The 25,746-nt window shown below is 33.5% G+C and overlaps 1 protein-coding gene across 14 annotated transcripts in view; it reads right to left on the reverse strand.

The window, feature by feature from the left end:
* ZMYND11 (zinc finger MYND-type containing 11) overlaps positions 1–25,746 on the reverse strand; it is a 147,460-nt gene that overhangs the window by 35,057 nt on the left and 86,657 nt on the right. For 8 of the 14 annotated variants that reach the window (XM_053665854.1, XM_037156312.2, XM_037156365.2 and 5 more), the window contains exons 3-5: positions 18,613–18,772; positions 11,192–11,236; positions 8,212–8,373 (exon numbers count right to left, since the gene is read on the reverse strand). In XM_053665854.1, coding sequence (XP_053521829.1) covers positions 8,212–8,373; positions 11,192–11,236; positions 18,613–18,772 — 367 coding nt within the window. Of the gene's footprint in view, positions 1–8,211; positions 8,374–11,191; positions 11,237–16,748; positions 16,846–18,612; positions 18,773–25,746 lie in introns of those variants that run through there. The other 6 variants (XM_037156332.2, XM_037156324.2, XM_037156357.2 and 3 more) reach the window with 4 other exon arrangements.

The following is a 25,746-nucleotide window of genomic DNA, read 5'->3' on the forward strand; positions in this document are numbered from 1 at the left end:
TTTTCATCAGGAGGAACAACAAAAATAAAGTTGCTCAGGACAGGATTAGATGAATAGGGAGGGTGGGGCACAGGCTTCACTCTGTTTTTGGTCAAAAACTGCTAAGAACGGTGTGGGCAGGCGTGATTTGGAATCACCAATCACGAAACAGGCAAATGTGTTGAAAGAGTCTTCAAAAAATTTCACTGAAGTTGCACTCAGCCTCTCACAACACCACCAACTAGCACACTAATACGGATGGGTTTCTAGAACACTCATCAGGGAAAGCATGTACTACAAGAGACCTGCCCTCCGGAAGATGAATCCTTTTTTGGGGGGATCCTACCCTTGTGAAAGCAAACTACCCTTTGTATTATTTTCAGTTCATCATTACTGAAAACACTAAATGAGCTTTCTGTTTATCTAGATTAAGTAGTAAATATCCTAATAGAACCCAGCCCACCTGTATTATATTCTTAATCCCTTAAAATTAAAATTCAAAGATACCCTGTTGGTGTAACTCAGTGGCTTGAACGTGGGCCCAGGAACCAAAGGGCCTCCAGTTTGTTTCCCAGTCTGGGCACATGCCTGGGTTACCTGCCAGCCCCTGGTGGGAGGTGTCGGAAAGGCAACCCACACACTGACATTGATGTTTCTCTCCCTCTCTTTTTCCCTCCCTTCCTCTCTAAAAATAAATAAAATCTTTTTAAAAATCAAAGATAAAATTTAAGATTCTAAACAAGCCACCAAACACATATATCATGAAGACAAAATACACCATTACCCAAAACATTTCACAGTCATATTCAAAGCCTTCCTGACCATACACTGGTAAATTCATCATGGTAAGATAATTAGAAAACATGGGCATTTTGTTTTTCTTTCTTGCTTGGGTCCAGATAGTTTTATGAAGAGATTAGATAACACTACGTGGGATTGTACAGTTTTATATCCTAGATCCAATTTTTAAAACCCTTTGGCGTTTATCAATGTTCCCATTACTTTTTCCTCTAGTCAGGCCAGTGATGATTGGTAAAACTGCATTATAAAGTACTTGATTTAGACAAAGGTCTTTCAAATTAATTTCTACTTTGTTAGAAAAAGGTAATTTGATTCAGCTGGCTTTAAAAATAGTTTAAATACTTCATGTTCATTCATATTCAATACTGTGAATACTGTCCACTGATTTAAAAAAGAAAAAAAGACAACCCCTCCCCTAAAACATGGCTTCTACTTCTATTTTACTTAAAAATCAAATCCCCATTTTGGGGGGGGGGGGCATAAAATCCTCTCAATTTAATAACTATCTTGAAGGCAAAGGTACTTCCTTTTGGGTCAAAACAGTAATAAACTTCCCATATTAACAAAGGAAGACTAACCAGAAAGAACAGTTGCAGTTTCACAGCAAATAAACAATAAAGAATTTATGTTCAAAATACTTTCATTTAGCATTTTGTCCCATTTCATTATGACTATTAATTGAGCATTCTCCTGACTTTTGGAATTAAGAAAATTATACTGCCTACCTTCCCAAAAGAATAGAAAATCAGTTCACAAGTAAATTTCTATCTCCAGCTTTCAAGAAAGCAGCTTTCATGAAGCACCTGTTTCAAGAAACAGCTTTCATCATGACTTTTCTTTAGCTACCTGAACAAGCAGGTCACAGTGCAAATGACTTGGAATGTAACTTTACCCAGAACTAAGTTCACATTGAAAAGTTGGTATGTATCCTTTTATGTACCCATAAAACCCTAAGTGACCTCCTAATAGTAATTTAGTCTTGGTTTGGTTTTAGTAGACCAGTTCAATTTCTTCATTTTCAGTATCTCCCAAATAAGTATAGTATAACTGTGTGTGTGGCGGTTGGGGGGGGGGGAGTATAATATCTAGGACTTACCATCCAATTTCAAACTTAATTTGAAATGCCTTCTATAGCCTTCTTTCTGTACATGTATTTTTAAATTATTAAGATTCCTGTAAAATATATTTTAAAGAGAAGCTGCAGTAGGGAACTTTAGGAATAGTTGTAGTTAATGTTAAAGTACCACTAAGGGGCGCTCTTCCTTAGATCATCAGAAAAACGAGATACAAAGTTGGGAGAGCTTTTTGGATTTGATGTAGCACTAATATATTTTTAAATTATTACTTCTCAGATAAGATCAAATTCAAGGAGTTCATCATCACCAAGCCCTTATTATATGAAATGTTAAAGGGACTTATCTAAGAAAAAGAAGTTAAAGAAACATGAACAGTGAAATGACAACAAACACACAGTTATTAACAACCACACCTAAAACGAAAACAAACTAAAAGGACAGCTAGATCAGGAGTGGAAACATAGAAATGAAGATCTCAAGGAGGGTTAGCAACAGGGGAGTGGGAGGAGGAGAAGGGGGGAGAAAGTACAGAAAATAAGTAGCATAGACAGTAGATAGAAAATAGATGGGGGGGGGCAAGAATAGCATGGGAAATATAGAATCTAAAGGACTTGAGACACATGGTCATAAACTAAAGGGGGGGTAATGGTGGGGATGGGGGGGTAGGGTGGAGGGGAATGAAAAGGGGAATAGAACAACTGTAACAGCATAATCAATAAAAAAATTTTAAAAATAAAATAAAATAAAATCCTGCCACATAGATTTTTCTTCATTTCCTTTACAGTTTCTTGTGTTCGTCTATTTTATTAATGAGCTAGGCTGATTTACCATACAATATGTATATTAACAATTTAAAATTTATGATCCTTAAACAAAAATGCCACCTGAAACATGTTGGGGGATGAGTATTTTCTAGTTTTTAAGGACACACTGGAATAATATGCCCCCATATATTACCCTGAATATCTTTTTCTTTGTGACTTACATTGGTACTTTGCATAAAATTTACAATAAGTATGTCTTAAATGGAATGTAAAGTGAAACAAAGTTTGTTAAAGGATATAAAGAACTTTAACAAAAAATTTTTATATTATAAATACCTAATATAAAAATATTTGGGTAGATTTGAATTGATATTTGGGTGGATTTCACTGAATTAATATTCCCTTTTAGAGGCCCAAATATGGTAAAGGGGAAAATTAGGTAACTGTGGTCTTCCTATTCTAGCACTTTTTATGTAGTTACAGAAAAGGCACATAGTGCAAAAATTCTGCTTCCCTAGTGACAAATTTTAGTCCACATATAAAATTTTAATGTATTTGAATCTAAAAGGAACAGTAATATGAATATATAACTCATCCAAGTTATGAAAACAACATTCATTTTATGTAAAGAACATGAACATGTTAAAAGAGGAAAGAAGAAAATAGTAGTCCACTTTCAAAATACATCTCAAAATTGTGAAGCTGGAAAGTGGCAACTAATTTGTTTGGCCATACATAGTTTCTCTTCCCCAAAAGTTAACTTTCTGACTTATGAGGTACCAGATTCAGGGCAAATGCAGCACTTTCAGGTATTCTAGTCATTAACCTGTGCACTGCCCTGTATTTTACAGCCATGATGCAGTGTCTGCTACACAACCTGCTGTGTACATGAGGGAAACGAGGGGCAGTGGCAAGGAGCGAGCTGATTTATACCCTTCCTTTAGAATTCTTCCAAGTCCTAACTATGGCCTGACAGGGAAAAAAAAAAAAAAAGCCAGACCAGTCATTAGGCAGACGTTTCTACCAGATGTTTCTGTGGGAGTAGTACAGGCATTAAGAATACATGGTTATAAAACTTCACGGTATAATACAGTAGGTAGCCACAGCCACGTGCCAAATTAAATTTCGTTCCTGGGTCTCAGAAGCTACATTCAAGTGCTCAAAAGACACACGAAGACAGTAGTTCCTACTGAACAACTCACAAAGGACATTTTTCATCCCCACAGAAAGGTCTCCCAGAAAGTACTGCTCTAAAAGGCAACAGGGTGCGCCAACATCAGGGGTGATCAGAGAGTTTCTTATGACTACACATGAACCTACCCATATATTGTTCTAAAAATTGCAAGTAGTCAGCACTCTAAACAGTATCATAATGTTCACCAGCAGGACTTGAAGCAAGTGTGTGGTACATGCACACACTTACATCCCCATATGAACATGTGCATGCACACTTACATACACACATCCATGCACATACAACACTGATGTGCATATGTCCCCCCTCAACACAAATACTTGTGCTTGCACAGGCATGCACTACTGTAGGTACATACACCAGCCATGGATGCTTGTGTGTATGTGCATGCACACACAACACGGACATACACACACACACAGGCTTGTGTAACCCACCCAGGACTGCCTTCTGTAACCACAGCATCAAAGGATAAAATGAGCTTATAATTTGGAAAATATGCATAAGAAAATGAAGCAACATTAAAATTAAGACAGCCATTTGTGCCCTTTCAAATTAGCAACAAAAATTCGACAATACTTGCATGTTAACATAACTGGGCATAATCTTCTGCAGGACAATTCAGTGATTTTTATCACAAATCTACAAGTGCCTAGTCTTTAAATTTAAGAATTCCACTTCAATGAATTTATCCTATGAAAGTGATCAGACAGAATCACACAGATATAAGTAAATTAATTTGTCTTTTAAAAAATACAATTGACTATATTGCTTTTTAAAGATATTATCTTCTAGGCAAATAAAATCTCAAAATCTCAAAAAAACTTAAAAGTTAAGGTTTTCTCATTATTTTTCCTGGAAAACTCATGGCTATTTCAAAGAATATAAAATTCAAATATACCCAATATAAAATTCAAATATACCCAGTAATGAGAAGACCACTCCTCAAAGTGGAAAGTGTGGCATGATTCTAGACATAGAAACATGAACAAGACTCCTTCGACAGGTTAAGTTTTTGTGCAATGTTACTGATCAGACAGGCCAGTGGAAACAACATAATAAGCACCAGTGGGGGACTGGTTAAATAAATTATGGCACATTCTGACACTTAGAAAACAGATTGGGACATCACTGAATATAAACAAACCGGCTCCATCCGGCAATGTACATAAAGTTCCACAGATACAGATACAAATGGGTAAGTGGTGGGAGGTGAGGGTATGGGGGATTTGTATGAACATTTGCCTATGTGACAGCATTTTCAAAAATTGTATTTGTTTTATTTATCTTCCTCTAAGTTATTTGAATTTTTACAGCCAAAGCCAACTTTTTTAAAAAATCAAATCTCTCCCCCTTTTTTTTAACTAGTGAGAGTGTTCGGTAACAAGAGTGTTAAACAGAACAATACTCGATTTTCTTCAAAGCAAAATGCTAACTTCATATTTATAAGCTATTTTTCAGTAACAATCTACTACAACTGTAAAGTAATACTTTAATATATTTAGAAAGGCAAATATTTCAAAGAAATATGCTCAGAATCGTGAAGTTTCTAAAAATTATAAAAACTGACTAAATCATTTTAAATTGAGAAAAATTCTTTTATCATTGCTGTCTTGAAATATTTCAGAACAGTCAGGTATCTGAAGCTGCTTCAGCTGAAGTAATTCTGGTAACAACAACTGATAGCTGTGTGAGAAAGAACGTATTCTAAATGACTTTCTAAAACAAATCCTGCTCTGGCTGGTGTGGCTCAGTGGATTGAGCGCTGGCCTGTAAACCAAACGGTCACTGGTTCAATTTCCAGTCAGGTCAATTGCCTGGGTTGTGGGCCAGATTGCCAGCAGGGGGCGTTTGAGAGGCAACCACACACTGATGTTTCTCTCCCTGTCTTCCTCCCTTAAAAAATATTTTTAAAAAATGAATCCTCACATGTACTCTTAGTATTTTTTAATTAGAATTGACATTCTTGGTGACTTTTTCAATGCTGTAAGAGCAGAGATTATATGAAAACAAAATTATATGAAAACAAAAGCTGTTTGGTACTAGAAATGTTTTAAACTTGAATTTTAGGTAGTAATGGTTGGGTTCCTTCTACTATTTACTATATCTGCATTGACATTTGGTTCTGGGCATCTTATCTTCAAAATTCCTCATCAGTTTACCTAATTAATCTATACTCTTTCCAAACTTTAATTTAAAAAAAAATAGAAAATATCATTATTCTGGTTTGGAACCACAATTCTGAAGTTTCAGTCTCTCAGTTGTCTTAGTCTACGAATATTTAAATCTCATGATAGATGAAAAAAATGACTGTTTAAAAATGAATCAAGCAAAACTTTTACCTTAAAGATGTTTAAAATTCCACTCAAATTTCAAGGTTATTATTACCTCTTCTCCCAGGAAAAGAATTGTTAACACTAATCTTTTTTCTTAAAACTAGCAATTAGAATAGAACAGTTCTAAAATAGAAAAAAACTTATTTGGAAGGTTTAAAGCTGAAGATAAAATCCCAACCCAGACATAGGTCTCCTGAGCCTAACCAAAGAGCAGCTAACAGTACATGAAACAAATGTGTAAGTAGCAATTTTTTATTGACTAAGCATCATTTCAGTAAGTATAATAATATCACAACATGACAGTATCTACAACTGACAAAGGCAAAAAGAAAATCAGAGAAAATAAAATAAGACAGAATGGGATAAGCTAAATTCCATTTTTGGCTATCCTGTTTCTGTGTGAGCCAGTAAAACTCTCTGAAATTAAAAAAAAATGTAATTAGTAAAAAGTAGAACAAACACATATAGAAAATGGAATCTGAAAACTTGATGGTAAGTTCTAATGGAAAAAGTATCACATTTTCTTCAGATGTAGAACCGTTCAATTTCCATTCTTCATGTAAAGAATTTAAAACACCCACAATAAAATTTAATTCATGCTCAAAACTCCTGTTGCTGTTTAAATTCTTTACTATGAAAGAATTAAATATCGAATATTAAAAAGCTAAGGCTGTAAAGACACAAGTATGTCCAGAATTGTATTTCCTAAGTTTGTGAGTCCGTATTATTTGATCAGTGACACCATCTCTTTTATATATTTATTATCGTTATTGCTTTTGTTCTTAAGATCCCATTGTTCTTTAGTGTAAAGTGTTACCAGAAAACAGGAAATATCTATTTTTAAAATGCACAAATGAGAATAAAATATAAATATTAAATGCAGTTCCCACATCACCAATTACAGTAATTTTTGTAGACACATAAATTTTTGCAGACCTCAAAGGAAATATCCACAATTTGAGATTTGACTCTTGATATATTCAGATCTAGGAATTTATCACTGTCATCTGTACACATGATTTTTTTAATGCTATCTCAACTGTCTTTTGTCTGCCTGTGGAATATACAAGTATGCAGGTAGGATGAAGTACACTTCAGTAATACAAAACCACAGGCGCTAAGGGAAGACTGGAATGTATACTACATTTTGCTCATCACACTGGTAGAAGATGTTTGGCTGATACTAAACAAAAGAAAAATTATGAAGACAAAACTTTTTTTGGAAGAATAAATGAATCTTTAAGTTACTCCAGTATTATAAAGTATATTTACAAAATGAATTCATTAGTAATCAGGCCAATTTGCATGGTTCCAAGTAAGTACATTCATAATGTTAAGTACAAAATAAAGAGGTTACGACCAAGTAATTCCCTGCTAATCACCACCACTGCCATATGTAATGTAGTATTTAGGTATCACACATCACTTGTATACCACACACACACCACAAGCACATCCATGTATACTTTTCAATGGGGAAGTAATATGAATGAAAATAATTATGGAAAGTACCTATTTTACCTACCAGCCTATTTCATTTTGCTTTACATCAGCATGCTTTATATACACCTGTTCCATCCCCCCACCCTCCAAATGAAATATAAGGAAAAAGAAACTAACCCATGGTATGACAAAAATAAAGGCAATGTTACATGAATATAAATGGGAAGTAGATACAGACATCTCCAACAATGCGCCTTTAGCTGTGTTTTCTGAGTAGCAGAGGACACATTGAACAGACTTGGTATAAAAGAGTTTCTTGATCCCCAAAGGCTATTTACTGAAGCAGTCATACAATCCAGAGGCAAGTGTAAAGTACAGGAAGAGAGGGTATTTTTATGTGATTGCAACTTTCTAAAATCGATACCCTGAATATGTCATGTGTTCTGTGATATCCATTTATGAGTGCTCGATGTTCATATACCATCATTTCAGCAGATAACCCCCACCCTCCAGTATTTTATCCATCAACCTGGCACGACCACCTAGGGTATTTTTGTGCAGCTATTGTCAATAAACTCCAACCCTCTGACCACATTAAAGCTCATATAGGTACTCACCCTGCAAACTGGGCACTGCCAGTGACTACTGCTGTCTCTAAGCCTGTACTCATCAGACAAACACTTGGAATGATACACACGAAAACACAGGTCACATATCAACACCTCTCCAGGCAAATGGCATTCAAAACAATACCAGTCATGATTTTCTGTTTCCCAGTCCTACAAAAAATACAAAATAATTTTGTATGACATTTTGTCAATATCTGCAATAACTAAGAACAAAATTGAAACTAAAGTCCATCAGAAGTTAAGCATTTTAAACAATTTTAGACATTTAATGTGTTAAAACAAGAGGGAAAAATATCTAGAAATTTGCTTCTTTAAATTTTAAATTCTTTCCTAAACAGTATTAATATTCAAAATAACTTAAGGTGATTTGAAAGCAAAACCAGTTAAATCCAAAGCCAATCCCAGTTCTAACATTATCTTCCTTTTTCAAAAAGTATAATCTATGGAATAACTTCTTCAGTGAACTGAAAAGCCCAAACAAACATCTATACCTTAGTATTTCAAATAAACAAACCTCTGTTTTGTTCTGTTTTTAAAAAATATAGAAAAATTTAATTAGCACACTGTGGCAACAGAGAAAATAATAATAAATGGTGATGCTCACTATTCTTATCTTCTCATCCATGGTATTGGATGCTTTATTGAAAATAACCATTAATCAGAAAGTCCATGTTTTGATAGGTTGTCAAATTTTCAGGGTCTGTTGAATTTGGAAAAATAAATTGAAAATGTGAACTAAAGGTTTAATCACATTCTCCAAAGGACATTGCCATAAAAAAACAAAAAAGGAAGTAGGATCATTTTTTAGCATTATTTTCTTACTGGGACTATTCCTGGAAATAAAAGAACATAACTACAGGTATACAGGTTTTCTTCAACCTTTTTTTTTGTCCAGCCAAAACCATTTAAAAAGGAAGATGTTGTAAATTCTCTTAATTTAGAATGCATTCTTCATAAATACCACACTTAGCTTTTGTCAAAAAATACCTGGATTAAGAATGATGGATTAATTCTCAGCTTTCTTTTGTAGATATGGCTAACTAAGAGAATAATGGTTTAATCTACATTTAGCATAATCAAGCTCACTACCAATGAAGGTCTTGAAATTCCAAACAAAGGCTCTGTCATCATTATTTTAAAAATAAATCACTGTCTATACTCTGTTTCTGAAGTTGAGCAGTTTTCTTTTATGTCAATTACTCCCCCCAATAAATGGGCTTCAATAGCACTTGTTTCTGTGACACTCTGGCGGTTAAGGTTGAAATGTATTAATTACTGCCTGACCAACGTGACAAGGCAACTACCCAACCCTTTAGAAGAAAAGAATCGCTAATGTTCCAAAATTCACATTCAGAGTAATGCCTAAAGCACATTAGTAAATTCAGCAAAAATGTAAAATTTTTGGTTTGCTTTTAGTTCAGAAATTGTGGTCTTTACTGACCAAAGTATTAAAGAAAAACATAACATTTCTAGTTATTTGCTGCAGATATAAATACTATAATAAACTTACACTGGAGTAATTTCAGTCAGGATGCTTAAAAAATCTTAAGATACTGATTGGACATAAAATACTAATGTGTGCATGATAGTAAAAAACCTACCTCACCAAGTTTGGCATAGTGGTACCAGAGACAAGTGTGTGTGGTGACTGGCTGTACTAAAACAACAGTCACTGTGTAACATTTCACAAAGTTTACTTATATGTGAGATGAATTTTAGCTATTTTAATTTTTATACTGAAAATCATTGATAGATTAGTTTCCAGTGGAGATAGGATACTTTGTTCTATTCTGAAATAACAGAACTCTTTTCAAGTGGAAAACAAAATTATTTCAGAATATTTCTTCAGAGTTATTCAGAAATATCTAAAGGATTTTGGTGGCTTATACTACACTCATTATTAACAAAACAAACTGCCAGTTTTCATCATTTGAATTTTTACACTAATTCATCTTCCTGTGATTCACAAAACATTCTAGGAAAACTAAGAGAAGGAAGCAAGAGAGTGTTAATTTTGGTGCACAGCTCTTCAGCCTCTCCACATTACCTCCTCCCCTTTTCTATCCTTACCCTCTCCCAAATACCCATAAAGCAAGATGCAAATGAAATCTTTCCTTATGTATGTTTCATGATAGACCTAGTTTTCATAACAATTATAAATGAAAATATAATTCAAATGAAGTAAAAGCAGAGAAACATCTGGATGTATTGTTTACATAATATATGTAACTAACCATTATCTGATCTAAGAGAAAGTATGGGCACAGAATGTATGTGCTGTTCATTTTTTTAACCATAACAGTAACTGTTTAGAATATACAAAACATGCAAAGTTCAAAAGTTATTGAATTGAGCGCGGGCCTGCGAACCAGACAATCGCGGTTCAATTCCCAGTCAGGGCACATGCCAGGGTTGCACACAGGTTCCCTGCAGGCCAGTTCCCAGCAGGGGACGCACGAAAGGCAACCATACATTGATGTTTCTCTCCCTCTCTCCTTCCCTTCCCCTCTAAAGATAAATAAATAAAATCTTTAAAAAAAAGTTACTGAATTATGAACCCAGGGCACTTTTCTGAGGTATAAATGTTATAATCATGTTTATGATAGGCAGAGTTGCCTACAATTTTTCTTTTACTACATAGAATTTACAAAGTGCTCTGACTTAATACTCAATAATGTATACCCAAAAGCTAAGCCTGCATTTTCCCTGGATTTCACCAGATGTCAACAACTACTTTGATACAGCCTGATCAAAGCATAATATGTGAAATGTCACTTTAATACTTAAAGAAAGTTTTTAAAAAGCAAACCTATTAGTACAAAATCCCAAATTAGAAGCAATGTAAAGATAGTATGGTTTCAATGAACAATTCTAACAAGTTAACTAAGCTAGGCTAAAGAAAGATAGAAATGTAGTATTTTTAAAAAGCAGATTTAAAGTAAAATAACATAGTGCAAAATCAGTTCACCTTGTTTGGGGTTGCTGTCCTGAAGAAAGGCTGCATACTGTAGGCCTTTCAAAATAAAAACAAAATAATCTTGGTCTCTCTACTGTAACTTTGCTCAATATCAGGCAATATACACAGCTAAAAGGATTTCATATAGGGTCAAGCTGTTTATTATTTGCTATACAACTTACATTATTTTGAGGATGATATCAATTGATAATCTATGAATGTGCTATTCATGAATGAAAAGACAGTAGCATGCAAACTCAAGAGTCATTACTAGTTTAAGAGGAAACTTTTGATACTAACACAAAAGCTACTACTAATGGACATAGAGAAAATCTGTCTCTTCAGAAAGTCCTGTGCCATGAAAGCTATCATGACGTTAGAAAAACATTTTACTAACAAACGAAAGCAGTGCCATTATAAATTTCATTAAAGCCATGAATGCATGTCTTTTTGATAAAGCTTGATTTTTTTTTAAGTCAGGGCTGATGAGTATGAACATGGTAAACTCAATACTTCACCAGGGATGTGAAACAGACACAGGCTGTCTTCAGAACATACTAGAAAACATTCCACGACTTAAAGCAGCTTGCTGCCCTATATATCTCTGTCATTGTTCACAACATTTGGTTAAGATTCTTAAGCCAAGACTGGCTCAATTCCCAGCTCCAGCACTCATGGGCTCTATCATCTAGGGCACAATATTTAGCTTCTCTGTGTATCAGCTTAGTTACAGATTTTTCATAAGAGTCAACTGAGTTACTATGCTCAGTAAGCATTAGATGGTGTCATTAAGATGATCTGTTTGCTGCGGTCACAAATAGGAACCAACACATCACAAAAAGATGTGACACTTGTAATTATTCATGTGCAAAATTTCTTCAGGACTTTATAATGACAGCTGATACAACATTTCTATAAACTAGATGGAGCAAGAAATACAGTTAAGTCAATTTACAGGTAACAATGAAGCAAGATGGTTTATGAAAGAACACTGTCTGGAACAAAGGCCTCCTAAACTATAATTCACCCTCATTACATTCAAAAGAAAATACAACTTTTAAAGTGATTATTTATATGCAATGAGCAGATAAATCTTACATTATCAGATGCATTCGTTTGATGGGGTATTTTAACATAAATGTTAAATTAATTCTCTATAATTCAAGGTTTAGTTTAATTCAGTTAATCACTGAAGTAATAAGAATTTGATGATTAAATATTTACAGTATTTTAAATATTAATTTTAAATAAAATATTACAACATTGCTTAGTGAAACAATTTAAACAAGAAAGAAAAAAGGTCTCTCATTCACATACACACACACACAGTCAATAAGCTAAAAAGACTAAAACAGAACAGCCTGACCCCCGAAATTCTACTGAGTAAGGTGGATAATATTTACCAAAGCAACAATAATTTTTTAAGTACAAGTACATTGAAGTCTGAATATATATACAGAATCACAGTAAACTGGTTTGTAATTAATGATCACTAATACTTAATATCGTATTTAGTAAATAAACAATTATTTTTGTATCTGAGATAGGTAATGAAACTTGGAAAGAAATACATCATTCTACACATAATTAACATAAATAAAACAAAATATATGTCACTTAAAAAATCAAAGGTATCCAAGTAGCATGAATTTTTCACTTAGGACACTGAAAACATGACTGATTAATTTATGACAGCTGTAATATATAACGAGGAAAATGCAAAGATCTAAACTTCACTATGCTATATTTATGAAGTGGGCTGGGAGAGTCAAGCTGTTTTGAATTCAGCGGGCCTCTCAATATTTCTTCAAGAACAAAGCCAAAGGGCATACTGTTCAACGGTGTGATTTCTGAAGAATAAGACATAAATCCAATCTTACCCCTTATCTAAAAAAGATAGGAGCTTAGCTAAATTTAAAGAGGTACATGAACCACAGTTTCTTTTTGATTGGTCATTCTGAATCAGGATAAGCAGATGACAACAGAGGAGAAGTGTCAACGAGGGGGGACCCAAAAAAACTGGAATTATCTTTTGGAGGGTAAGTCCCTTGTAGTACAGGCTTCCCCTGATAGGTAACTGTTCTAGAAACCCATGTATCAGTGTACCAGATGGCACTGTTGTGAGAGGCTGCATTCAGCTTTAGTGAGTTTTTTCTGAAGACTCTTTCAGCAGTTTGCCCATTTCATGATGGGTAATTAACAAACACACCTGCCCACACTGCACTGAGTGTTCAGCAGCTTTTGACCGAAAACAGTATAACCCCTGTGCCCTGCCTTCCCTATTTACTCCATCTTCCTCTAAATCACTTTTTTTGTTTCACTGATGCAAAAAAGTCCTCAAAGGGAAACATCTTTTGCCAATGTGGAAAAGGTGAAACAAAAATGGCAGAAACACAAAAAGGCATCAAAACCAGCAAGTTCAAGAACTGTTTTGAGCAGTGGAAAAAAGTCTTGACAGGTATAGTGCATGAAATGGAGAGTACTTTGAAGGTGACTGAAGTTTACATATGTAAGAATAACTACACAATTTTTATAAATAAATTCCAGGTTTTTTGAGGGTCCCCTCTCATATCCTGCCTCTGTGTAAGTTAAGACTAAATCCATTTATCCCCAATATAACCTGTTATTTTCTTCAAGAAACCATAAAATATGTATTTTCATTAATTTTGCTTCTTAAAAGGTGTCAAATTTTAATGAAAAAAGCAAAAATATAGAATTATTGCTACCATTTCATTTCAGACTACTTTTGAAGTAGTATGAGGTCCTGCTTTTTGGTGGGACAAACTTGATTATATAAAAAGTAAATACTCAAACTGAAGCAGGCATAATAGCTAAGACCTAAGCTCATGTTTGCAGTTGCTTTTGAAATATAAGCAACAAAACTGGTAGAAGACTTCTAACTGAAAATGCAACCTGTGGTTCCTACACTGATACATTATTTTTTGAACTGGCATTAAGTATGAAAGAAGAAATGAGACCATGAGTCTGGATATGGCAGGTGAGTAAAGACAGAAATTGTTTCATAGCAAACATTTTTTTTTACACTTTTAAGTCATCCTCTACACTGGTAACCAAATTATTTAATGTTGGATCAAAAGTATCTGTCAAATAATAGGACAAATCATAACTTTGTGCCAGAATTTTGAACATAGTTGGGAGTCATCAAGTAAACACTAACTGTCTCAATATCAAAACACATATTTGACATGTCAAACTTATCCACAAATGATCCATAACTCAAGGTTATCTGTGAACCTATATTACATTAAATACTTTTTTATAAGACCTACCTATGTTTAGTGAGCCCTTTATGAGTTAAGAATTTAACTCATAAGAAATTAACTTGTGTTTATTACAAGAGAAGTTATTAAATACCAAACTTAACTGAGCTTAGGAAGTGGTAAAATTCTGTCCAAAAAATACATTTTTCAAGCTGTTAGTATAAGGGCATTTAATACTGTAATCAAATGTGGACTAAATGTACCATTCATATGTATTTATTTCTTTAGAGAAAGCAGATAATGAGGCAATCTATCAGAACATGTATAATTCTTTTTTAAAAAATCAGAAGAAAAAGACCTTGATAGAACAAAACACTGAATGGGCAGGTATTAGAAAGTTTTAGTCTGTAATTTGATCTGTGGCCCTTTACCAATATAATTTCAAAAGCTATAAAAACTATCTGTAGAAGAATTACTTGGACCCTGGCTGGTGTAGCTCAGTGGATTGAGCACAGGCCTGTGAAGCAAAGGGTTGCCGGTTTGAGTCCCAGTCAGAGCAAATGCCTGGGTTGCAGGCCAGGTCCCCAGTAGGGGACACATGAGAGGCAACCACACATTGATGTTTCTCCCTCATTTCCCTTCTCTGTAAAAATAAATAAATAAAATCTTTACAAACAAAAACAAAAAACTTTAAAAATTTATTTGGATTCTATTGGTGAATATTAATAACATACAAATCTGGAAATTTAAGATGACAACAGAAAACTTACAAAAGTTTCTCAGGTTCAGAAAGCTTGTCATTTAAAAAATTGGTGGGTACATACACTTTTGTTTGTTTATTGACTAATATTTATTAGGCAAACCATTTAAACTGAGAGTGGCTTCATTTTTAATAATTTTATTTTTCACTCTACTAGCTCCGACAAGTATAATTGAAATATCACCATAAAGATGCTTTTCTACTGCTTAATTCCATCATAATTTCTCCAAAGGAACTATCATCTCAATAGGGCTCAAAATGGCAGTGGAGAATAGCATTTCAAACTGTCTAAAAGTCACTCCAGTCTTAAAGGAATCTCAGTACAATGAAGGCCACCATGTTTGACTTACACAGGTGTCTTACTCTTATACATGACATACAATTCTATCCTGACATATTAGTAGAGTTAGGCTTATATCATTGCTTAATTTTATAAAAATAATTTTGCTCAAGATATGCATATTTTTCCATTGAATCAAGTTTAAAAAAATAAGCACTGTGGGGGGGGAGCAAAGGTGAAATAAAAATACAACACCAACAAACTCTTTGCTCAACTATAGTTGAGTGACATAAACAAAACTGCACTCTTGCCTACCTTGTCTTTCTCATTGTAATTGTGGAAATGAAGACAAGGAGAGTCCAACCTCTTTGCTAATACAAAGTTATTTCAGGGGATGTAACCTGTGGGACTTTTCAAAAGAAATCAATTTTTTCTACATCTCTGAGATCCTGCCGACTATTTTTAGAGGCTATAGAAGGAAAAGAGGAAGTGCTTTACTACCCATTTTTTCAAATGACAGAATTTCCCTAGGAGAATATTTGTAACTTTGAATTAAATATTTAAAAATGAATAACCAAAAAATCTGATACCATTCCTTCCCAAGGCTATATAGATCTACTTGACTTTTCTTTTTTTGATTGAGTCAGAAAGTTAACAAGATGAATAATATACATCTTTCAATTTAAAAACTCAAATTTTTAGAGGCAGCATATCATATACAAGGTAGAGAAATGACAAAGAAGGGTCCCAGACTCAATTACCAGCATGCAGGGCTGTCACTCACCTAAGATTTCCTTTTGCAAATCAGAAAAGGTGACCCTTCCCTAGGACTGGTTTTATTAGAAGAAGATACTTTTACTGCCATAAGCTAGAAGACTGATGAATAAGCATACAAATATATGATGTATCAGAACTGAATGGTACTTTCTATGTTGTGTGGTTCACAACTGGCCCCATACATAGTGGCCAACCTGCATGTACACACAGTTCCTAAACACAGAACTGCCACGTGTGAGATGACTGTGCTGTGCTGAGTGCAACACAGGTGTCCTTCTACAGTATTTTCAGGGCATGACAATTGTAGCACACGATAGTCCAAGTAGCCAGGTTGTATACCAGCCACAGTCATGAGATACACAAATAATTAATCTCATCATTTTATAGTTATGCCTGAAATACAGATCCAGTGACTATCTATTACACATATAAGACCTTACCTCTTTCTGCTATGTAATGTTGCCTTTGAAATTTTAATATCTGCATATTTTATAAACTAAGCACAATTTTTACATACTCACTTGTACTTACATCATACATGTATACTTTGCATAAAAATGTGAATAAGGACCAACATGAATTAACAAAATCTGTATATCGGTTGTTTGATTTACATATAAGATTTCATCTAGAAAAAAGAAAAGGATGCTGCTATAAATATATGCAGTAAGAACATGTAAAAATAAAAAACAGAATATATAACCTAAAGCAGTTGTGAACATAACTCAGCAACTGCTCATTGAATTAAACTGAACAAGGAAACTTCAAATCAAAGAGGAAAAATGCATGTGGAAAAGCATTAATCTAAAAAGAGAACTAAAATCACTTTTATGAAAAAATGTATGTGATCCACAAACCAAAATCCTGTGGATTAAATTGTATTTGCTACTGGTTAATTACTATATAAATCTCAGAAATTATCAGGATTGCCTTCTGTACTAAATATATAAATTTCCAAGAGTTTTGAGATTAGAAATTTGATATTATCTAGATTATTCTGAGTATAAGTAGAATATTAATTATCAATGGCCTTCTTTCTAATATCCAATATAGACAGATATTATGTGTTGACATCCAGAATTTCTTTGTTGGCAACAAAGCTGTATTTTTCTGTATGGAAGTCAAAAGAAAAATTATTCTGATGTAAATATTTTTTACTTAGGTTTACAAGAACACTTTCAGTATGTAAATCAAATAATACCACTGAAATTAAACATTTTTTCTTCTGTGTTTCATTTGTGGAAAATGTGAATTTTCTTTCCTGAAACTGTGAAGGCACAAACTGACAAAAACAGTGTTAACACTGAACAGGTTTCTCTAAGTTTGTAACTTGTTGTAGCTTCATCATGTGACCCAGCTCTCCACAAGGGATGTGCTATGAACTCACTGTACAGAGCTGACCATTTCAAGTGTGTTGCTGGCTCATCTACTGCAAAGCCAGAAAGTGAAACACTATTAAAAGGTTTTAGGAAATGTTTCCACAAAGAATTAATTTTAAGATTTTGTGTTGTTGATTTCAGAGAATTCATGAGGAAATACTCTTGAAATATCTAATTACTAAATCCATTCCTTTTAGAAACTAAAAAAAACAACATGTATTAAATCTGAAACTTATCATTTTAAATGATGTTCCACTGCAAAAAGACTTTTTAATCAAGGTGTTAGAAATATCAAAAACTAATGAGATAAGAAGATGGAAATTTTATACATGAAATCAGTCTTTACATAAGAAAAAACTGTACTTCTTACATAACCCTGAGTATAAAATTATTTACTAAAAGGAAATAGAAGATTAAAATATAACTTAAAAGAGAATTCAAAATAGTAAAACTAGGTAAAAATGTAAAGGAAATTAACTTTCTTTCTTATGATTTTTGTCCAAGAGCCACAAAACCCACTTTAGTCACACTAATTGAAGACGACATTAGTCAGGGATGTCTAACATTTGGAACCTTGCCCCTGCACACCCTCCTGAAGTTTGGCCCTAGGCTCTGACATGATCCCTAAGAAGACTTAGGGACTCAACCAATTCAATATGTTGAGAGAGCATCAACATTCTCCTGCACTGAAACTTTTTTTACTAATATTTATTAAAGAAACACTCATAAATACCATTAATTGTGTGTACATTACAAGGGCTCTTGCTTGTTTTGTTTGAATTTTTCAGATTCAAGGTAACCTACTCAGAAGTAGGCACTTTGTAAAAGTGAGGTTTCTTTTACTAAAGAAACAAGAAAGCACGTGTCCACCCCACCAATGTAGGTCCTTAATATTAATAAAAACATTTTCAGTGAAATATTACTAAACTTCTGAAAATGAATTTTTAAAGGTTGTATTTAATGTTCAAAAAGTTAAAAGTCAGTTTCTCCAAATTTATCAAATAAAACATACTTACAATCTCATCTCCTGGCAACCAATATCCTTCTTGTTCAATACCAGCTTTTGAACCTTTGCAGCCCACAGTGAGAGTTTCAACAATAAGACCATCTTTGACAGCCAAGCTCAGCTGACGGGTGGTCTCTTTTGGATGCATACCGTGGACTCGTGACATGTACCTGAACACAGAAAAAAAAAAACAACAAAAATCCTTTAGTACTAATACATAAAAATGAACAAAAATAAGAAAGCAGAGGTGATTTATTAATTTTTTTATTACGACTAGTACTTATGAGAGCCCTGCAGGAAGGAAAGAAGGAGGAAAGGGAGTCCTGAATACTGTCCCAATTACTGTATTTTAAACCTCAATCCTATTTTGTAGATTTAGAGGAATATTTGTTCAAAATAGTACCAAGCCAGCAAATATACACATAAATCAGATTATATTCACACATTCCATTTAGTTTTAGTCTCTGAGGCAATTATCACTAACTTGTACTCTGTAGATTCTAAACTCAGAATTTTATAATCTCCAGCCACAGAACTTTAGAATGCAAAATGCTTTTATTCAAAACTTAGGAAATGTCACCAAAGAAAACACAGGAATTACATGAGTGGTTCTTACCATATAAAGAAAACAAGAATATTTATGATTAATAAAGCAAAAACTAATTTTTAATAAATTACACTTTGGACTGGATCACTAAAGCATATAAGCTCTTTCTGACTTGCAGTTACATGGCAATTTTTAAATATGAAAAAAATAATATTTCAAATATACCCTGTACCACACAGAACAGAATACTATCAGAGATTCCCTTATTTTCACCAATTATACTAAACTCATGTTAACTTTTTGTCATATTTGCTTCATATATGACAAAAAGCAAATATATATATATATTTATATATATAAGCAAATATATATATATTTTAACTTTTTGAACATTAAATACAACCTTTAAAAATTCATTTTCAGAAGTTTAGTAATATTTCACTGAAAATGTTTTTATTAACATTAAGGACCTACACTGGTGGGGTGGACACGTGCTTTCTTGTTTCTTTAGTAAAAGAAACCTCACTTTTACAAAGTGCCTACTTCTGAGTAGGTTACCTTGAATCTGAAAAATTCAAACAAAACATATATATATTTGCTTTTTAAGGAAATAAAATGTTAGAGACTGGTGAATTTGTCCCATTTTCCATTCCGCTCAAATCAAACCCTCTATCAGTAAACTATTGGATAGCCCAGGGTCTGTTTGGATACCCAGAAACAAAAATGTATCATGAGCCCTGACCAGTATGTCTTGGTTGGAAGTTACCCTGCAAAGCAAAAGGTTGCTAGTTAGCTTCATAGTCAGGGCGCATGCCCGGGATGAGGTTTCAGTCCTAGGTCGGGACACATATGAGAGGCAACAGAGAAATGTTTCTCTCTCACATTGGTGTTTCTCTCCCTCTTCTCCCTCCCTTTCCTCTCTGTAGAAATAAATAAAAAAGGTCTTTCAAAAAAGTGTTTAAGAAAAGACATGAGAGAAATCAGGCTAGCCCTAGACTCTACAGAGAAACATTCCATGGTGGAAGACTAAGATCAACACTTACAGTCCTCACAGAAAATAAGAAAGAATGTATACCAATTTATTTGTCATTTAAGTACCAGCATTCAAAACAAATCTTTTGAAAAATGCAAGAACGCATCACTGAAGAACCTTCTAAACTCAGAAGACAAATTTCAACAAAGAAAAGTAGTAAACCTTATACAAAGGACTTATGGTGAGCCTTCTGTGTTTGCAGTTTCAGGAAGATAATAAAATGTCTAGTTTCTCTGCCAGTGCATTAACTGAAATGTTAAGAAGAGACATGGGATTATGGTGAAGCTAACATTGGCCCTGACAAAGGAGACTTGCAGTAATAACAAATGGGGGTCGGAGAAGATGAAGGTGAAGTGAGTATACATACACTGATTTTGTCACTTTTACTGACTAATACTAACAGTCTAAGGTGATAAATCATGTATATTTTGATATATAAAGGTCATCACAAACAAAAATAATCAACTGAAGTTTTGAATGTGGAGATGGGAGATAAGCCAAAGTAAAAGTACTAATATTCTCCCTGTTTACTATACGGAGCCAAGAGAGATTATCTTAGGAAATTAAGTATACTATTTAAACTTGTGAAAATACAAGAAAATACAAAGCCCTTAGAAAATACAAACTTTTCAAATTATCTAAAGAAACCCATAAAAGACACATTATCTTTAGTAAAATAAAGATAGTAAAATATTTTAGTAGTAAAATAAAGATAAATAAAAACAGTATATTAAATAATCAGAGGAGCAAAACTAAGTAAATTTGTCTTTTTCATAAACACAAATTGGATAAGTTCAACATTTAAACAGACAGACTAAATCACAAAGCAAAAAAAAAACAATGTTTAGGAGAAACACACTTACAGTGACAAAAAGACTGAAAAAGAATGGGCAAAGTCATAGCACAAAAATACAATCCAAATGAAGCTGTGATCAATACTGCAACTTGGAAGAAATAATTTTTTGAAAAGGCAAACAGGGCACAGGCAGTTAATATAGCAAAACTGGAAGAAATAAGAAAATACTGACAGGAATACAGAATTATGAAACTTTAATTCACTTCTCTCAGTCCACAAAACCATCAAGTGAACAAAATTAAGGACAAAGAAGACCTTTAATTAATTAAGTTTACTGATGAAATAAATCTAGGTGAATTTATTCTGAAACACAAAAACTACCTCTAATAGGTCCAAATAAGGCATTAAAACTGAGCATAAAATCAGCCATAGATAACCTTAACAAACTTCAAAAGTGCGAGACATTTGCTAGTCACCATGAAATTAAACCAGACATTAATAACAAGACGAGAAAACGCTCATAAACCACTGAATCAAAAAGATTTTCTAAAAATTCCAAAAAAGTTATTAAAAAGCTAAAGCAGTGCTAAACAGCAAAAATTATAGAACTAATAATATTAATCCAAGAGCTCCTTCTTAGGGAAAACTAAGATATCATTAGCTAATCAACAATGAAAAAATAAAGTACAACAACATACAAAATAAGAAATGTCTACAGAGACATAACACTATGTAAAAGAAAAGTTAAAATAGCCATAAGCAACTACAATGTTAATTTCTGTACAAAAATATATGAAAAACACTATAATTTTCTAGGAAAATATAATGACCAAAACTTGCCCACAGAAAAAATACAATTGTTAAAAAGGAAGTTTTCAAAGAAAGATGATGTTGAAAAAGAACTTCCCCCAAAACACAAGGTAAGGATAAATTCCTACGGTAATCCTAACAAACTTTTAATGACCAGATAACTGCAAAGTGACTTAAACTCTTCCAACAGAGTAAAAAAGAAAAAGCAAGGGATCCAGCAAAATAATGGTAACAACCCTCCAAAAAAGGCATAGAAAAAGAAAGTCCCATAGAAATACTGGTAAAAATACTAAATAAAATATTCAAATATACAGTCTAATGTTAAATAGGGCCCTAAATTAATAAATGTTAGTAAATCTAAATATCAAAATAATATACCATAACCAAGTGTTTAGTTCCAGGATTTCTAGGAATACTTAAAATATTAAGAAACCTAGAAATATAAGTTATTCAATTCATAAATCAAAACTGAGAGATTAGGAACTCTGTACATGTTAAGAAGGTATTTAGTAAAATTCATTATCCAGCCCCTAACAAAACAGAAATGAGTAAATACTTCCTTAATCCAATCAGTAATATTCAAAGATGTCTTTAACACTCTGCCAAAGATAACCAACATGGCCAAAATAGAGGAAGAAATGGGGTATAAAAGTTGGTTAAGAGTTAAAATGATTATTATTTGCAGATTAAATATCAAGGAAACCAGCTGATGTACAATAATAATCAAATAATTTTATCAATTATTTGTATGAGTACAAATTAATATACTAAAATTAACAGCCTTCATCTATACAAACCAAAAAACTAGTTAGGTTTCAAGTAAGACAAGACCACGATCATTTACAAAAATTGTAAGAAAAATAAAATACCTAGTAAAAAATAGAAAAAATGGCAAGATCTGAGTAAAAAGCCTGAAATTCTACTGATACTAAAGAAGATGAACAGATGGAAGACATATCTGGTATGTGGATGAAAGATAAAATCCAAATTGCCTTTAAAATAATTTAACACCACCCTGGCTGGCATAGCTCAGGCCTGCGAACTAAGGGATCGTGGTTCGATTCCCAGTCAGGGCACATGCCTGGGTTGCAGGCCAGTTCCCAGTGGGGGACACATGAGGCAACCATACATTGATATTTCTCTCCCTCTCTCCTTCCCTTCCCCTCTAAAGATAAATGAATAAAATATTTAATAATAATAATAATAATAATAATAATAATAATAATAATTTAACACCACCACAAAGTAGAAAAGTACACTCTAAATTTCTGTAGAAAATTCAGTAAGAAACTTCCCAGGAAAATTCTTTAATAAGAGTTAAATCACATTTGAAAACATTATAGTACAAAAGTAATTAAAATACCATGGAACCAGTGCATGGAGAGCAAACTAACGGAACAAAACATCAAGTTCAGAAAGAGACTCATATACACATTAAGATTATAATAAAGACAGCATTTTAAGTTAGCAGGTAAAAGACTGATTAATCCATTCATCTCACTGGGACCTTGGTCGAGCTAATTTTTAAAAAAATAGAGATGTAGTCCTAGTCTGTACCAACAAATAAATACTGAAGAGATCAAAATGAAATATTAAAAACAAAACCAAAAATTATTAGAAGGGAAAGACTGAAGAGTAATCATGGTGTGAGAAAACCTCCCCAAGTTTATAAGAAACGCCAAGGAGATATGATAAAAGATTAAAAATTTACCACAAAATCAGCAATTTCTACATAGCAAAAAAACACAAGCAAAATTAAAATACAAATGATGAGCTGGGAAATACAATTTTAAATCCTCATCGAGAATATGTTTATTGATTTTAGAGAAAGGAAGAGGAGAGGATAAGGAGGGTAAGAAGAGAGGGAGGGAGAGGAGGAGAGACAGAGAAAGAAATGTCGATTGACTCCCTCCTATACACACCTCAACTGGGGACTGAACCCTCCAACCTCTTGGTACATGGGATGATGCTCCCACCAACTGAGCCAACCAGTCAGGGCTGGGAAATATACTTTAACGTATAACAAAAGACCTAAGAAAAACCACAAAATAACATTTTGTATCTGTCAGATTCCTAAAGACAGAAAGTCTGACACACTGCACCACTGGTGGATTGGGCTCAGAGGGAAAACACATCACTGGTGAGATTTAAATCAGTACTGCAGAGGCATGTGTGGTAGTACCACAATTCCGCTTTTAGATATAGTTATGTATGCGTGAAATAACGGACAAGAGAAAATTCATTTTGACATTGTTGCCAGCAAGAAAACATTAAAAACAATCTCAATATACATTTTAGGGGATTGGCTAATTTATAAGATAACTGTATCAAGGGTTGTTATATAATCATTAAAGAAATGAAGCAGTATTATAGATGCCTCGATGCCATAGCTCTAACACGTTATGTTTTTAAAAAATCATGATACTGGAGCTAGGATCTGAAATAAATAAAGAATTCATACAACTCAACAGCTTTTCAAAAATCTTGTTTTTAAAATGGAAGAAGATATGAATAATAGATATTTTTCCAAAGGCAGCATTTAAAAAAGGTCAACAAGAGAAATGAAAAGATTTTTCAACATCAATAATCATCAGAGAAATGCAAATTAAAACCAAAGATTTTTTGTGACTATGTACATGTCACAATGTATTTAATATGTGGCCCAAGACAACTCTTCTTCCAGCATGGCCCAGAGATGCCAAAAGGTTGGATATCCCTGATAGAGGGAATTATAGTGAAGTAAGTCAGACAGAGAGAGACAAATACCATATGTTCTCACTTACGCATATGTGGAACCCTCAAGGAAGGAAGGGAGGGAGGGAGGTGGGAGAATAGGGAGCGGAGGGGAGGGGAGGGGAGGGGAGACTGAAATTCACACATATAGAAAACAGACTGGTCATTTCCAAAAGTAAGGAGGTGAAGGGCGAAAACAGGTGTCAAAGGTGCAGACTTTCAGCTCTAAAATTAAGTCATAGGGATGTAACATACAGCATGGTGACCATAGATTATAATACCATATTGGGTATTTCAAAGTTACTAATAAGATTTTAAAATTCGTCATCACAAAAACCAAGTATGGTAATGAATGTCAGATTTATTGTGGTGATCATTTTGCAATACATACAAATATTGAGTTGTTACATTGTACACATGAAATTAATATAAGGTTATTTGTCAATTATACCTCAATTTTTTAAAAAAGAAAATCAGTGGGAAGATCTCATTGTATTAAATGAGAAACACTTCTGGAAAACATTATATAATAATCTCTGTATATGTACAAGAGCTTAAGAGGTATATTCCAGGAACTGTTCACAATATGCCCATCAAGATTTTGTTGATGTATCTATTAGCTAAAGATTAGTTTTATTTTTAAAAGTAATGACCATTTACCATCATCACTCCCGCAGTGTATGACAAGTTCCTTTCTCCCACGTAAGTTTTCCAATCTTAGGTAGTTCCCCTCCGTTTCAAACTCATCTTGGCTCTTCTTGGCCTTTTAGTCACCCAAAAGTATTTTAGCATCAGTTTTCCACTATCCATAAAAAAACACTGCTGAAATTTTGATTAATCTGAGAACAAGCATCACAAAATTAAGTCTTTCCACTGATGAACTTGGTATATCTACTCATTTATTTGTATGTTCCTCTATGTCCTTAATAAAGTTTTATAATATTTTTCTCCATAAAATTCTTACATGTCTTTTGGGTTTTTATAGGTGGTATTTTTTTTATTGTATAATGCCAGTTTTATTTATTTATTTTACTAGTTTGTCTTTATTTTAATTGCTGTTCAAGTACAGTTTTCTGCCTTGTACTCCTATCCCAAGTCCACATCCCCAGCCCTCCTGTCCTCCCTCCCACTTCCACCAGCCCCCCTTTTTGTCCATGTGTCCTTTATACTAGTTCCTGCAAACCCTTCCCTTTTTCCCCTGAAATTCCCTCCCCTCTCTCCTCTA

Source organism: Artibeus jamaicensis, unplaced genomic scaffold, assembly GCF_021234435.1.
Source record: "Artibeus jamaicensis isolate MK-2021 breed Jamaican fruit bat unplaced genomic scaffold, CSHL_Jam_final contig_426, whole genome shotgun sequence".
Lineage (NCBI taxonomy): Eukaryota > Metazoa > Chordata > Mammalia > Chiroptera > Phyllostomidae > Artibeus > Artibeus jamaicensis.